Source organism: Alexandromys fortis, unplaced genomic scaffold (genome assembly GCF_014885135.2).
Source record: "Alexandromys fortis isolate MF-2015 unplaced genomic scaffold, M_Fortis_MF-2015_v1.1 scaffold_10, whole genome shotgun sequence".
NCBI classification, from domain to species: domain Eukaryota; kingdom Metazoa; phylum Chordata; class Mammalia; order Rodentia; family Cricetidae; genus Alexandromys; species Alexandromys fortis.
The window spans coordinates 8276404-8291901 of NW_026067895.1; the positions used below are offsets into that span (position 1 = coordinate 8276404).

Here is a 15498-nt window from a genome sequence, read left to right on the forward strand (position 1 = left end):
GAAGTTAAGGGGAAGAAATAGAGGGTAACTTTATGATCAAAACACATTGTATGAGGTCTCAAAGAGTTAACATCAATGTTTTTAAGAAGCTGTTCCTTGAAAAATGTCAAAGTTTGCAAATGAAGCTGTGGATCTACTCTGTTCTAAAGTACCTTTCCTATAGGAGAAAATGGAGAGAAGGCTCAATGAGTAGAGTGCTTTCAAGTGCGAGGATAGGAGTTTCGATCTCTAGTATCCAGCATGGCAACCTGCCTGTAAACCCGCTGTTATGGCAGATACACGGAATCTTCTAGTCAAACTGGTGAGTTCCTAGTTCTGACCACATCTTAATAAATAAGTGGAGAGTGAGTGAGGAAAACATATAATGCCAACCTGTCTCTAAAAATATGTGCACACATGTGTACTCAAATACTAATGCACACCACATAGATACACATGAAAAAAACTGATAGTTAAAAAAGCATTTTATAACTTTAATATATTAATACAATATATGGATGATTGAGGTTCACTTGATCCGGAGTACTAAATTTACAGATATATGTTACCATAGACATAAAACAGTAAGTACTAAGAGTGCTGTGCTCAATGTGAAGAGTAATATTTGCATATTAAGTGAAATTAATTTTATTTAATTTAAATAATATTATTAACTGATAATAATAACATGAAGTGATAGAAGCTTCCTTTTACAAAGAGCTATAAATGTTAAGAGTACTGTGTTTGATATAAATAGTATTGCAATATCTTGAATAGTATTTATGTTTCCTGTGGCATAAAGCCAAAATATTCACCCAAAATTTCCCCACGTCCACTTGTATTTTCTCAGACCTGAGGCAGGAACTGGCACAGATTGCCCACTTGGATGTTTAAGGCTGCAACTTGTTCTTCCACGATTTTCTGGGACACAGGTTTTTTGTTGATAAACCAAAATGACTGATTTTTTATCACATCAATCTCACGGGTGATTATAAGATTTCCCGAAGTCCTGAACCTAATTAAAGAATAATTGAAGAACTTTTATACTCAAAACGCACATTGATTTAAGGATAATATTTTCTATCACTTTTCTTATTCCCAATGTCCAAGAAATAAACAGTACTATAATTTTTATTTTTCCTGGAATTTTTGGATCCCTCCCAAGCTAGAAACCTTGGCTTTTTGTTTGTAATTATCCCACAAATCAGTTATTATTCAGTTAACATTAAAAATCACCTAGATTGTTGAAATTAAAACAAGTGCCAATACTAACACCAAACACACCGTTCATTTATCCTTTAATTTTACATTATTCTTTAGCCACATATATTGACTACAATTCAAATTGGGTTAGTACATTAAAGCCTAATATAACAATCAGCTGAAACTTCCTCTACTTGGAAAATTCATGAATGAAAACTGGTTTCCACATAGTAAGGATTTCCTTAATCAAAAATCTCTGTTCAAAGGGTGAATCATGGATAGTCTACCATGCTCTCAGTATATGCCTATGAGGACTGTAATAATGAATCGGAAAGAAGGGTATTTACTCATGTCTTGCTTTCGCAAGTACTTGCTTCATACTGCCCATCTGTTCACCCATCTTCCTGACAAGGGGAACACAGCCAAGGCTGTAAGCATATCAGGCAAACTTGACCACTACACTATACTCCAGCCCAAGTATTTCAAAACTGGCAAAAAGCCTTAAATTTATGAAAAACTACATTTTTTTCTCTCCCTCTTTCTGAAGTGTGTGTTTGTTGGTTTGAGACAGGGCCACAAATAGTCCAGGCTGCACTTGAATTTGTTATCTGACGGAGAATGACCTTGAACTACTGATTCTCCCTAATAGCAGACAACTCCTTACTCTCCAGCCTCTACTTCTTATGTGCTAAAATTATGAAGTATACCATCAGCCCTGTCTACAACTTCTGGGCATTTTTTTTATGTCATATACTTTTGATTCATTACCCCTATTAAACTATAATTTTTGAAGAACTTTCCAAAATAGTATTTTTAAGAGACACATTAAAAAAGTATTCCGTCGCTTTATGCATCCTTTAAATATCATTTTCTGTATTTGCCACAATATTACTTTTTCTTTTCCAACATCATCAAAAAAGTATTAATACAAGCTGAAAAACTATACACAAAAGGGGTGTTTTAGAAGCTTTCACACTTACAGTTCAATTTCAACCACACCTTTGGAACATCCTCTCTTCACGAAAAACCCAACCTACAGTGTAAAAAGAGTAAGTGAGCTGTAGCAACAGTATTTCCAGGCTAACAATCAGAGATATAGAAAAGTCATTACTGTTTGCCCAATCAAGATTTTTTCCCCCAGTAACTGCAAGAATGTCCATCCTCACTACTTTCTGAAAGGCACAGGCCAGGTCCCACCACTCCTCCGCTACAGCAATCAGGGTACTTAAATTATGGACCACTTCAGTGGTAGGCAGTTAAGAGTCTTACAATGGTAGTAAATGGAGGGATGCAAATCTGGGTAATTCAGTTCCAGAGCCTATGGGCTATGCTATGTACTCTCGGAAGAGAAAAAAGTCCCAGAGAGAACAAGCTCTGTACTACAACCACAAAGCATTATACCAAATCTACTACTGTTGTGGACCCCCACAGAGGCACACAGATTAAAGATTAAACATTAACAGTGCCTATCCTGTTTTATTAAAGTCAGAACTGCTATCAAATACCTTTTAAAAATGACTAATAAAATTATAATTTACATAGTAAAATAGACATCTGATTTAGCTCGCTCTCTCTCGTTTTTTGGAACACGGTTTCTCTATGTAGTTTTAGGAGTCTATCCTGAAACTTGCTCTGTAGACCAGGCTAGCCTTGAACTCACAGAGATCCACCTTTGTCTCCCAAATGCTGGGATTAAAGGCATGCACCATCACTATCCAGCACTGAACTAGTTTTTACGACTATGAATTTATACACAACACAGATTGACGGACTAAAACATCACATTAGATATTAAGTTTGAGCTCCATAAGTACTAAATACTAAAATGATAAAAATGCTATGGTTCCACCCCTTAGTACTTGGGAGAAAGAGACAGGAATATCAGAAGTTTTTAAAGGTCATCCTCAACTACACACTAGTACTAGCCAGCCATTGCTATATGAGAACCTGTTTCAAAATACAAAACAAGTGGGGGAGGAGGAATGAACATGATCAAATATATTATATGTTATTATTAAAGAAGAAATAAAAACATTTCAAAACAAACAAGGAAAAGTAGCAATAACACAAAATAAGGTGGGTACAAATTTATATTTTAAAGTACTATGAAATATACATGGAGAGGTAAGTTTAAGAAAACCACCAACAATAGAAAAAAAATTTAATCAGAATGTAGTGACCAGAAAAACATTATAGGATATATAAAGAATAAGGGCTGGAGAGTTAAGAGCACTTACTGCTTTCCCAGAGGACCTGAGTTCTGTTTCCAGTATCCATCGTGGGTGGTTCACAACTATGTGTAAACCTGACACCCTCCTGTGGCCCCCATAGGTGCACGAACACATACGCACATGCACACACACACACACACAATCACTTTAAAAACATAAAAAAAATAAAAAGGAAAGAAGGCCTTGGAATAATTTTTTAATCATGCTAACGACTTGTGATAATAACTGCAAATAAACTACCATTTATTATAAGCTATGGAGATAAACAACTGGAAAGTTTCCAAATTCGATTGGCAACCTTGAAGTATATTTATAACCATTTTATAGATGATGAAATTAAGGATAAGAAAGACAGGGTAAGGGCCTCTGTTCTTATAACCTGAGAATACTAATTTCTACTATAGGTTCAAATCACAGCTCTGTCATACACAAATTATTCAGCCTTGGCTGGAGAAGTGACTTCACATTATTTACTCACAGACAGTGACATCTCTGAACAAGCTAATTGTGCACTGGCTTATAACAATTAAAATATTTGGTACTAATGAGGGGGAAAAATAGAAAACAGTTCTTTTTTATTATAAAGTATCCATTCAGATGACTTAGATTGTGCTTGTAATAAATGTTTATACAAACATTTACATAGAAATATATTAAGGTATTCTTGTTGAGAACTTGGATCTCGCACTCCAGGGCCTCCCTTAAATACCCTACCACTTCCAAGAAGAGATATGGTTTCTTTCAAATAAAATCAGGAAGGCTGGTAAAAGCTGCTATAGCACAACCCAATCTAATTGTACAGACTGAGAATACAACCAAGTGCAGAGGGAATGAATTCATGACTTAACAAAGTATATATCAATAGTCATAAAATATCTGAGTTGGCCCTTGCAAATTAACTACTTCAACCCCCTCATCTTTGAAATGCAAGTTTAATGTCCAGACCACTGTCCAAGGTCACCAGGCTAATTTATTAACAGAGCAAAATATTTTTTTCTAGCTTACAAATGACTCTGGTACATTTTTTTTAAAAATGTATTTAAATAGGTCTATCTATAATTTTAGAGGGTATTTGGTTCAATTTTGTAGCCCTCCATTACATTTTAAAGTATAGCTAAAACTTGGTAATATCATTTGACCAATGTTGCAGTTTTTTTTGGAAAAAGGATTTCTCTGTAGCTTTGGAGCCTGTCCTGGAACTAGCTCTTGTAGATCAGGCTGGCTTTGAACTCAACAGAGATCCATCTGCCTCTGCTTCCTGAGTACTGGGATTAAAGGTGTGCACCACCATCGCCCAGCTGTCAGTATTTCATTTTAAGCTTTAACAAAATTCTGTTTTTAAAACTATAGTTGAAGATAGTGTACATGACATGTCCCATGTATATGTCTGTTCTCTTCTCTCAATTTGTGGGTTTCAGGGATGGAACGCAGGTTGTGAGTTTGGTACCCACTTAACTATCTCACTTGCCCACAAACTATTCTTTTAAAATGTAATTTTATAATTATTTTAATAATTTTTATTAATTTATTCTTAAGTAACTTACACTTTCATTGCTATTACTGACAACATCTGGGCCTGGAGAGATGACTCAGTAGTGAAGAACACTTAGTACTACTGCAGATGGTCAGAATTTGGTTTCCAGTACACACAATGGAATTGCTCAAAACTTCCTATAACTCCAGCTCCGGGGATAAGACAACCCTCTTCCAGCCTACACAGACATGCATGTGCACGTGCGTGCACACACACACACACATACACACTCAAAAAAAAAAAAAAAAAAAAAACCAAACTTTTTTAACTCCAATTTTTTGTTCACTGCTAATGTCCATAAACTCAACTAAGTTTTAGCGACCTGGTATTCGACAATCCCCCTGAGAAATTTCCCTATTAAGGCATCAGGTTTGTCTGGAAATTCTCTCTTGTGAAAGATCTAGCTTTCTTTTTTCTAAGTGCTACTATCATTTCTTTGTCTAATACACTGTTCTACATAGAACTTCTAGGGCAAAATTAATAGTAACTTCTTGAGACAATGTAGCTCTAGAATTTCTAGGTAGAAAGCAAGCTTATTTTGTACACTTAAAAAAATAAAATGTAGAAACGGACTTGTTTCTAAAAACAAATGGTTCTGAATTTTCTTAAAACGTAATTGCATTACTCACCTTATCTGCACGTCCCATGAACGCAGGTTTGCCTGCTAGTCCAAGGCAAATGGCACACACTATACTTGACTTCCCCGTTCCGTTAGCTCCAATAATCATATTGAGATGGGGCCCGGGAGACACTTCACAGATATCGTATGTTCTGAATTGTAAAGAGGTAAAATCACTAAACAGAACTGAGAGTAAAGACTTTTCTTTGTAAGCGCATTGATGTTCTGTCGCTGTGCATTATCACTGTCCGCAACCCTTTTAAAATTCATTTAAAAGCTAGCTAACCTTATGAATGTAATATTATTCATATATTTGTGGGGGAATGAGGTCCAAAGGATTCAACCCAGGGCCTTTTACATGCTACGTAAGTGCTTTATCATCCAGCTATATCCATAACCCTCTAAATTTTAAATAATCAACTTATAAAGGGAAAATTCTACCAATGGAAAAAATATGAATGCATATGTAAAATAAGAACACGGGCTGAGCACGGTGGCACAAGTCTTTAATTCCAGCACTCAGGAAGCAGGGGCAGGCAGATATCTGTGAGGCCAATCAGGGTTACAGAGTAAGATCCTGTTGCTAAACAAACAAAATATCCAAGTTTTATTCTCTTTTGGAAACTATTATCAAAGCTACCTCACAAATAAAATAATTTTGAAACAAATTTATATAAGAAGTCATGGCTTTTTTCCTAATGTCTTACAATTACATTTAAAAAAATTAAAACAGTAGCTTCTATATTTTATATTGTATTTTATCTATATTTATATATTAATATTTAAAGCAATCTAACAGTTATTCTTATTCAAATGATAGGATATGATATATTATCATACCAATAGCTTCACTTTATCATAAAAAAAAAGCCCCTTCATTTCCTTTAATATGCTGCAGAAAGACTCCAAGAATCCACAACAGGCTATGTTCCAAGAATCCTTGTTCCTCTAGGAGAAGGCAAGGAGGCATAGCCAGAGATTTGCAATCCTCACACACACATTATGTTGTCCAGTACTCTCTGACTCCCTCAACAGTTAGTCCATAGTTAAATGAATTAAACATATTTAATTTATATTCAGTACCTAGAAGATTTATATACCTGCTTCTAAATTGCTGCCTCTGTGACCTCCTAATTAAATGATATTCTCTTACGCATTTTTAAAGATTAATTTTATTATTTATTTTTATTCTATGTTTAATCTTCATTATTTGTCAGGTACACTTTTGGCAAGATATGAAGCATACTGTGACTTAGACATTCCCCTAGCTTGCCTTTCAAAACCCTTAATTAGAATCCAATTAAGGTAATAGACCTTTTATAATTCTTTAATGCTTAGGCTCAGAGACACCTAACTAATTCCCCAAGATAAAAGCCAGAATGCTACTAACACACTAAATGTGTAAATAAACAACATACACCAACTTTAATACTTAAAAAAAAAGCCAGGTGGCAGCAAAAACAAACACATGACAAAAATACTACACGGATATACATAAAACCTAGCATCACCTGTTTAAAAAGAAAGAAAAGCTAAAGAAAAGGAGCTGGTCTGAAGAGCTGGTTCCACTGTTACGAGAACTGATTCTCTTCCAGAGGCCCCAAGTTTGGTTCCTAGCATCAACATGAGACAGCTCACTCCAAGGAGTATAATACCCTCTTTTGGCCTCTAAAAGAACCTGCACACTGTGACATATACAAAGACACACACATGTGCACACACACACAAATCTTAAAAGAGGAAAAGGATCTTTTGTAACTTAGCCCTAGTTTTAGCTCTTTCCTAACTCCTTTTTCTATCTCTCCTCAGAATTCTATATTCTATTGATGATATATTTCTTTCAGTTTCTTGGCTAATTTGTGCAATAGTCTAGAACTCTCTCCCTCGACTTAGTTCATTCATAACAAACTCACGTACTATTTCTAGGCCATCTGAATCTCTAGGCCTAGCCTCCCCCTACTTGCTTGCTATTTACTTCCTCTCAGCCTCATTCTGTGATGCCTCTTGTTGGTTGTCAACTTGATTACATTTGGAATTAACTAAAACCCAAGCAGCTGGGCACACCTGAGGGATTTTTTTCTTAATCATATTACTTGAAGTGTGAAGAACCACTTTTAATCCAGATCCACCTTTAATCTGAGCCACACTTTCTGCAGAGAGAAATTTGCTTCCTCTGCCTTCTTTCTCTCACTCTCACTGGCAAATCTATTCCTTCAGTAGCATTAGAGCCTACTTTGGGATTCTGGCATATACTGAACACAAGCTGAGACATCCAGCCTCATGGGCTGAACAACTACTGGATTCTTGGACCACTGGTAGACAGCCATTGTTGGACTAGCTAGACCAAAGTCTGTTAGCCATTGTAATAAATGCCCTTTCTATATGCATACAGACCCGTTCTGTAAGTTCTCCTCTTCGAGAAAAATCCCAATATACTCCCCAAACCTAAAGTCTTATTATAAAAATAAACAAACCATACCCAATTCCGCATTTTTCAACTACTTTTTCTTTTAACTGTCTTTGTCCAAGCGTTTTCTCCTCATTCTACAAAGTTTTGTTTTGTACTGCTTTATCAAAGGGAGCAACATTTTTCCAAATACTAAATGTAGGAGGCTTCAGTCTCCTTCCAATTCAATGGAGCAGACACTTTTGAAGTAGTACTTAAACTTAGCTTCCCTGGCAGGTCTTCCATGAGTCTCAGGATCTCTAAGTTCATCCTCTTAACTCTTATGATAAATAGGCTTTTTACTCTTCCAATTTATATTTCCTTTTGCTTAATTTCAACGATTTCTACAACATCGACAATCACCTGTACAAGTCTTCCTAGTCTATGACTTATTCACATTGTCTCTGAGCTCCAAGCCACTATAAACTCCACCTAGAACATTTCCTGGATACCCCACAAGAACGTTCAAGACACAGGCACCCAACTATATCCATCAATTATTCTCCCACGCTACTCTTTCCTGGCTAACACCCGACCAGCGAGCTGAAATGGAGACTTAGGAAGAACTAGCGCACCGCTCTATCCTATGCCTCACAATCTGGGCAGAGCCTGTCAAACCTCTCCTTTCAGCCCCTACTAAGTTCACCCTGTATTTGTTGCTTTCTGTCTGGCACCCTCTCAAAACCATCCTGCAGACTGCCTCCAGGTTGCTGACTGCCTGCAGGATGAAGTGGTTATTTCGCAGCTTAGTAACAGACAAGAGGAAGCAATGGTTTCTGACTTCTATCCACGTATAGTCGTTCTTACATCCTATGTCAGGTCGTTCACTCAATTTACAATCCGGCTTTCAACCAGTCCCTTCTTTTCAGATTTTAATATTTTCTTCACAAAGTTCTTCGAGCTGTGCAAGAATTAGCCTTTTTAGTCGGTATGCCTCCCGTGAAACCCTGGGTAGATAAGTTACAGCAGATACCTCATCTGAGGACGTCTGTCAGACACAAATCGAAATTCTATATAAAACCTGGGAAAAACAACAGCGTCCAGCTTACATCATCAATAAAGACAGGAAGAAAAGAGCGATGTGTAAATAAAACGGATGTGTACCTGGTAAACAAGTGCTTGGGAAAAAAGTGGTAGTAATGTTGCCAGAGTTCTGTAACTCGTATTCAAATCTACATTTAAAAAAATACCTGAAAAGAAAAACTCTAATAAGACGCTAATTAGGCAATGTTTTTTCTTTCTAACATTTAGAATCTACTTAACTAGTTGGGGTGGGGGCACGTAAGAAAGGAGGATCTAACGAGTCAAGAGTCTGCAAGGAGGTACAAAACCAGGGAACACGATTTGATTGATTTTTTTTTTTTTTTGGTACACTCAACAACGATTACCATCGTATCTGCCCATTCGGAAAATGTGTACACTTTCAAAATCTGCCACTCCGCTCTAAGTGTTGCCTCCTGAGTTCTGTGAAGCGCACAGGTCCCGGAAAGATCACGACTGGCAGTTATACTAGATGCCCTGGCCTCTTAGTGTATCCGCTGACTGCATCCGAGCCTTCCAAAACCATTGGCGGGTGGATTAAAAATAATAATAAAAACATCAGGCGACGCGTCTACTACAGCCAACAGGGCCATTCTCCACGGCCTAGGCAGGGACAGCCTCAGGGGAAGCCTGGAACCAGTTCCCCACCACCGGGCACACCCCCCACGGCCCGGGGCCTGCGGGCCGCTTGCTTCCGCCCAGGCGCGGCCTGCGGCCACTCACAAGAAGTTCTCCATGGCGATGCGGACGATTGAGCCCTCCACGAAAGGCCCGGATGGACGCGGCAGGGTCGACGTCGGGTTCGAGTTCCTTCTCTTGCTCGGGACCTCAGAGGAAGCCTCACTGGAGAGAGTCCTCTTGGAAGCCTGGGGATTCGGGATCATAGTCTTCCCGCTCGGAGTCGCCATCCTGGCTTCCTCCGCGTTCCGCAGCCGCTTCCGTTCCCGGCGAGCCGCAGCCCAGGATCCCGCGCTGACCCCCGCCTGACCCCGCCCTGCGACCGCGCGGCGCCTGCGCAGTTCTGCCCAGCGAAGCCGTAGCTCCGCCCCTCCTCGCCCCGCTCCGCCCACCGCCGATCTGGGCCTGAAAGGCCTGAGAAGCGACCGCTGGTGCGACTGGAAGGGACCGAGACTAGGGGACCGATTTCCGTACGTTTCGGAATTTTCTTCTCTGAGAACTTTAACGCTAGAGCAATATGTGAATTGCACCTACTATTTTGAAACCTGCCTCGGCACTTCCCGTGCTTGGGTCGCACGCGAGTTTGCGGCTGTCCCTCCCTAGAACCCGAGTCCACACTTGCCTTTGGTTCTACAATGTGGTTTCCTTTTTATGGTGCCCAAATCAACCGCTCTTCTCCAAAGATATCCGCGCCCCATTGGCTCTGTGCCCGTCGTTTGAAGCCTGGCACTAGCAGCCCTCTGGCGCTCTCAAAATGGTGAAGCCTACCCTGCATTGGTTATCTGCCCACACATGCTTCCTTGCCCTTTTATTTTTTGAGACAGACACTTTATATAGCTCTGGATGCTCTACTAATCACCACACAGCCTAGGCTGGTCTTGAACTTCGTCTGCTTCTTCTTCCTTGGTGCTGGGGTTCCAGTATAGGCCACCAAATGGCCTCTTGTGTCTGTGTTGGGGCGGGGGACTTAATTTCCTACTTAAACTTCCTGGAAATCCTTGAACCAAAGAGTGACTCTGCCTCCCTGTGCTCACATTCATCTCAATAGCCCTTTGGAAGATGACACCACTGAGCCCCATAGACAGCATTCACCCAAGTAATAATGAGTATGTATAACAAGAGAATAAATAGATACCGGGGAGTGCCTGTGATGGGGAACCATGGGATGGTTTTAAGTAGGAGAGGACTGTGATCTAATTAAAGTTTTAGTCATTGTGCATGTTGTATGGAAAATGAATTGAAGGGTGTCAAATGTAGAAGTCGGGAAGCCCTTTAGAAGTCTATTGCAGTAGGGTCCTTTCTTGGCAGCTAGAGCAAAACCTTCTTGGCAGGCCCCTGCTTCTTCCTCTTACACAAATGTAATCTGCTCACTGAAAGTTATAACCAAAGAAAATAAAATCGTTGTAGGAAGTGTGCAGACCTGTGATGGGTACTAGATTTATGTCTTTATTCATTTCAGTGGTGAGGGACGCGGGCCCTAGGAGATCCCTGGTCCATAGGCCCCACACAGACCCTGACCGGCTGGGATCCAAGCCCTGACCTAGGGAAAAAAAGACAACCTGAGAACAGGACTAGAGAGAGGGGAAGAGACACTTGGTCCCTAAACATGGAACTGGAAAAAAAAAAATGAACCTTGAAACTAGGGCCAAACTTCGCACTAACTCCCAAGATTCAGGGCATATCAAAAATATTTGACTTGGCCCCAAGATCAGGTTTTGTTTTGTTGTTTGCCCCAGCTGCCCTGGAGCTAGCTCTGTAGACCAGGCTGGCCTTGAACTCACAGAGATCTGCCTGCCTCTGCCTCGCAAGTGTTGGAATTAAAGGCCTGCGCTACCACCGCGTGGTTTAAGATTAGATTTTTATAAAGTAAAAAGACCCCCCCCCAAAAAAAAAAAAAGAAAAAGAAAGTAAAGAAATGGAGCCATTTCTGCTTGACTCGAAACCAGCCAATCCCTGAGCAGGGAAAACGGACCAATTAGAGCCTCAGGCAGTTGCTGGCAGTTGGGAATTCCCCTCAGGCCTGGAAAGTCCTCTTACCTCATCAGCAGGCAGCCAATCCCAAAGCTGGAAATCTGGAATTCCTCATGACACCACTAGGGGGCAGCCAATCACAAACCCAGAGTTTAACAATTTCCCCAAGCCTCAATCCCCAAGCTCTGGGTCCCTCCGGGCGCTTTTCCTGGGGCTGCTGCAGCCACAGCTGGTTGCTTTGGGTAAACAAAGAGACCCACCCTACTTAACGCGTGAATGAAGATGCTTTGTTTTTACCTCTTACCTCGGAGTCAGTCTCCTGGTGGTGATAACAGGTCTCGGAATTCGGGCGTTAACAGTGGAAATTAAGGAATAACTTGTAAAATGTGACAGGAAGAAATGAAAAGACCTAGGGCTTAGGACACCATACTGTTTGTTCTTCCACACATTGCTGGTGTTTGTTGAAAAGTAGCTTCAAAAGCTTTAATGTTGCCAAACATGGTGACGTACGCCTGTACGTCGCAATACTCTGGATACTTGGCCAGGAGGATCACAAATTCTATCCAGCAGGAGGAAGCGGAGGAGAGTCAAACTCTGAAGAAGTATTATGAGGCAATCTGTTCTATGGACAAATAAGAATACAGGCATCAAATGGTGGGGATTAAGAGCAGGGGACTAGCTTCACCATTTTCATGCCAGGATTAGGCTTTGAGAGTGCTATGAAAATTGTTTCTAAATTTGAATGTTGAGAGTAAATCCCCAAAGTTGGATGGTTTCAGAAATATAGCCGTACTATGGGTTTTAACCAGCTCATGATTGACACTGTGTATGAGGGTGCAGTAAAGAAACCACAGAAATGGCCACTCCAGGGGTGAAAAGGGGAAATATTTATTCCAACTGCCAAGGCTGTACAGGAAATCAGAAATAAGAGGGGGTGGTGGGAGAGAATCTTGAGGGTTTTTAACGAGAATGGAAAGGAGGTGAGAAGGGCCAGGATGTTAGTGTAGGGGCTTTGGAATGCATAATGGGCTCTCCTGGATGGTGACAAGGGAGCCTAGAGGCTAGCAGCATGAACATTTTTATTGAGACAGGGTTTCTCTGTGAAGGCCTGGATGCCCAGGAACTTACTCTGTAGACCAGGCTGGCCTTGAACTCAGAGTAGCACAGGCTTTGCTACCCCAGGTGCAAGCCAGTGGAGTCGTGTGTCTCTTCTGCCGGTGGGCAAGTCATTTCACAAGTTCCTAAGGAATGCTGGTTTTTATCAGTCAGAAATCCTTCTATAGTCCAGTTTGAGTTCATTTTTAGATATATTTCCTGCCTGGCATCCAACAGACACCAATCTCTAAAAAGGAAAGCGTTGGACCAGCAAGATGATCAGCACATGACTGCATCTGCTACAGTCCTGGGACCCCAGGGTAGAAGGAGAGAGCCAACTCCTAAAGGTTGTCCTCTGACCCTTACACATGTGCTTTCACTCACCCAACACCATACACATACAATAAAAAAAATTTAAGGTCTAAGTTTTTTTTTTTTCTTAAAGGAGAATGTCATTGGTTTTGCCCCCAATCAGAAAAACAATACCTATAAAGCACAAGAATTTGGGGAGAACACAGGAAAACAAATACAAAAGGAAAAACTTGTAATTCCTTTATTTCAATTAATTTTTAAGATTTTAGTGTAGTTTTCATGTCTGTTTTCTTGAATGTGTGTGGTGTATTCCTTTTTTCCCTCAAAAAAGGTAATAATACAAGACACACATTGCATTCTTTATATTGTCCTTCTCCCCCTTAATATATTACTTTTCATGCTATTAGTTTTCATAACATGGTTTTAAGTAATTAGATAGTGTTTCATTGAATGCATATGCCACTAACTGATTTTCATAGTAGCTTTTGTTGTACTCTGTGTGATTGAAAATTAACACAAACCCAAGGCACTCTGGCAGACTGTTAGTAACACATGCTTCTTAATATGCCTTAAACTTTCTACTCATGCTTGAAAGTACAAACATTTGTCTTGCTATATCAGGCGTCTAATTCCATTGATAAGAACTGTTTTGAGGACTGGAAAGGTGGGTCAGTAGTCAAGAGTATAAACCGCTCTTGCAGAGGATGAGAGTTTGGTTCTCAACACCATTTCAGGTGCTCAGATGTAGGCGGATTTTACTTGGCTTGCCAGCTCACAAAAAACGGCACAGAGACTTATTATTAATTATGAAAGCTCAGCTTGTCCATGAGCTCTTATAACTTAACTGATTTCTGTTCATCTATGTGTTGCCATGTGACTTTTGGTTTTTACCTCTCCTCCTGCATATCTTGCTCCCTCTCTGTCAGGCTAGCAAATCAACCTTTCTTCTTTCTTGAGATTCTATGTCCCCAGAAGTCGTGCCTAACCTCTTCTTGCCTAGGTGTTAGCCATTCAGCTCTTTATTAAACTATTCACAGTGACACATGTTCCCACAGTGTAAAGGAATATTCCACAATACTTAGAAACTACCGGAAACTCCAGCTACAAGAGATTTCCTCATCCTCTTCTGGCTTCCTTAGGCAATGGCACTCAAATGTATTACCTACCTCACATAGACACCTAAAGAAGTTCTTGAAAGAGGAGGCAGAGAAGGTGTTCAAAAATAGCCTCACACACATGGAACTTTGTGGTAATAAGGTGTAAACCATGACAGTAGACTTGGCATTTTCTCAGGTAAAATTTCTTGCCTTAAAAGCCCAACTATCTGGGGGCTGGAGAGATGGCTCAGTGGTTAAGAGCATTGCTTGCTCTTCCAAGGGTCCTGAGTTCAATTCCTGGCAACCACATGGTGGCTCACAACCATCTGTAATGAGGTCTGGTGCCCTCTTCTGACTTGCAGACATACACACAGAATATTGTATACATAATAAATAAATAAATAAATAAATAAACAAATAAGCAACTTTAAAAAAAAAAGCCCAACTATCTGATTTCAGGCCCTAGAACCAATAGTGGAAGGAGAGAACCAACTCCCGAATTAACTCCCATGGAAATGGACAGCTAACACCATCACCCTCTCTTTTATGGCATATAAATATGACAAAGAGACTGTATTTGTTGCCCAAGGATTGAGTGATCAGAGGTCACTATTCTAAATGTCATCTTTCCAATTCTGCAAAACCCCAAAAGTTGGCAAACATGGTTAGTGTCAAGAATTATAAATATGTTTTTTCATTAGAATATTGTTGTTTTAGCCCACTTAAACTGCTATAAGAAGATGTCAAATCTTTCTAAACAGTTGAAATTTACTTCTCACAGTTCTGTAAACTGAGAAGCCCAGGATGAAGGCATTAGCAGGTATGGTGTCTGATGAGGATCTGCTTCATACAGATAATCCGTTTATACTGTTTTCACACAGCTAAAGGAGGAACTCTGGTCTTGCTAGTCCCACGTAAGGGCACTAACCTCACTTATGTGACTGCACCCAAAAGACCTGCTAGCTCTGTGTCCCTATCTCATAGTAACATCACATTGAAAGTTAAGTTTCAACATAGAAATTGTAGGTCACAAATATTCAGACAGTAACCTCTTTTGTGTTTTTTTTTTCTTGGCTGGGATAAGAAAAACTTGGCTAGCGTAAGTGGAGGTTTCTCTCCTGCTCACCATTTCCCAAATAACCAATATTAATTACAAACTGTTTAGCCTTTTAGCTCAGACTTTTTATTGCCTAGCTCTTACAACTTAAATTAATCCATTTTTATTGCACTTTTTTTTTTGTTACCACTAGACTCATGGTTTGTTACCTTGCTTCCTTGGTGGCTGCTGGCAG

General features: G+C 39.9%; 1 protein-coding gene across 4 annotated transcripts in view; it reads right to left on the reverse strand.

Moving 5' to 3' along the window:
- Window positions 1–10041, reverse strand: part of Smc5 (structural maintenance of chromosomes 5) — a 71943-nt gene extending 61902 nt beyond the window's left edge. For 2 of the 4 annotated variants that reach the window (XM_050158786.1, XM_050158779.1), the window contains exons 1-4: window positions 9777–10039; window positions 5577–5718; window positions 2163–2215; window positions 832–994 (exon numbers count right to left, since the gene is read on the reverse strand). In XM_050158786.1, coding sequence (XP_050014743.1) covers window positions 832–994; window positions 2163–2215; window positions 5577–5718; window positions 9777–9961 — 543 coding nt within the window. In that variant the 5' untranslated portion in view covers window positions 9962–10039. Of the gene's footprint in view, window positions 1–794; window positions 995–2162; window positions 2216–5576; window positions 5719–9776 lie in introns of those variants that run through there. The other 2 variants (XR_007594732.1, XM_050158800.1) reach the window with 2 other exon arrangements.
- Between the last annotated feature and the right edge of the window lie 5457 nt (window positions 10042–15498).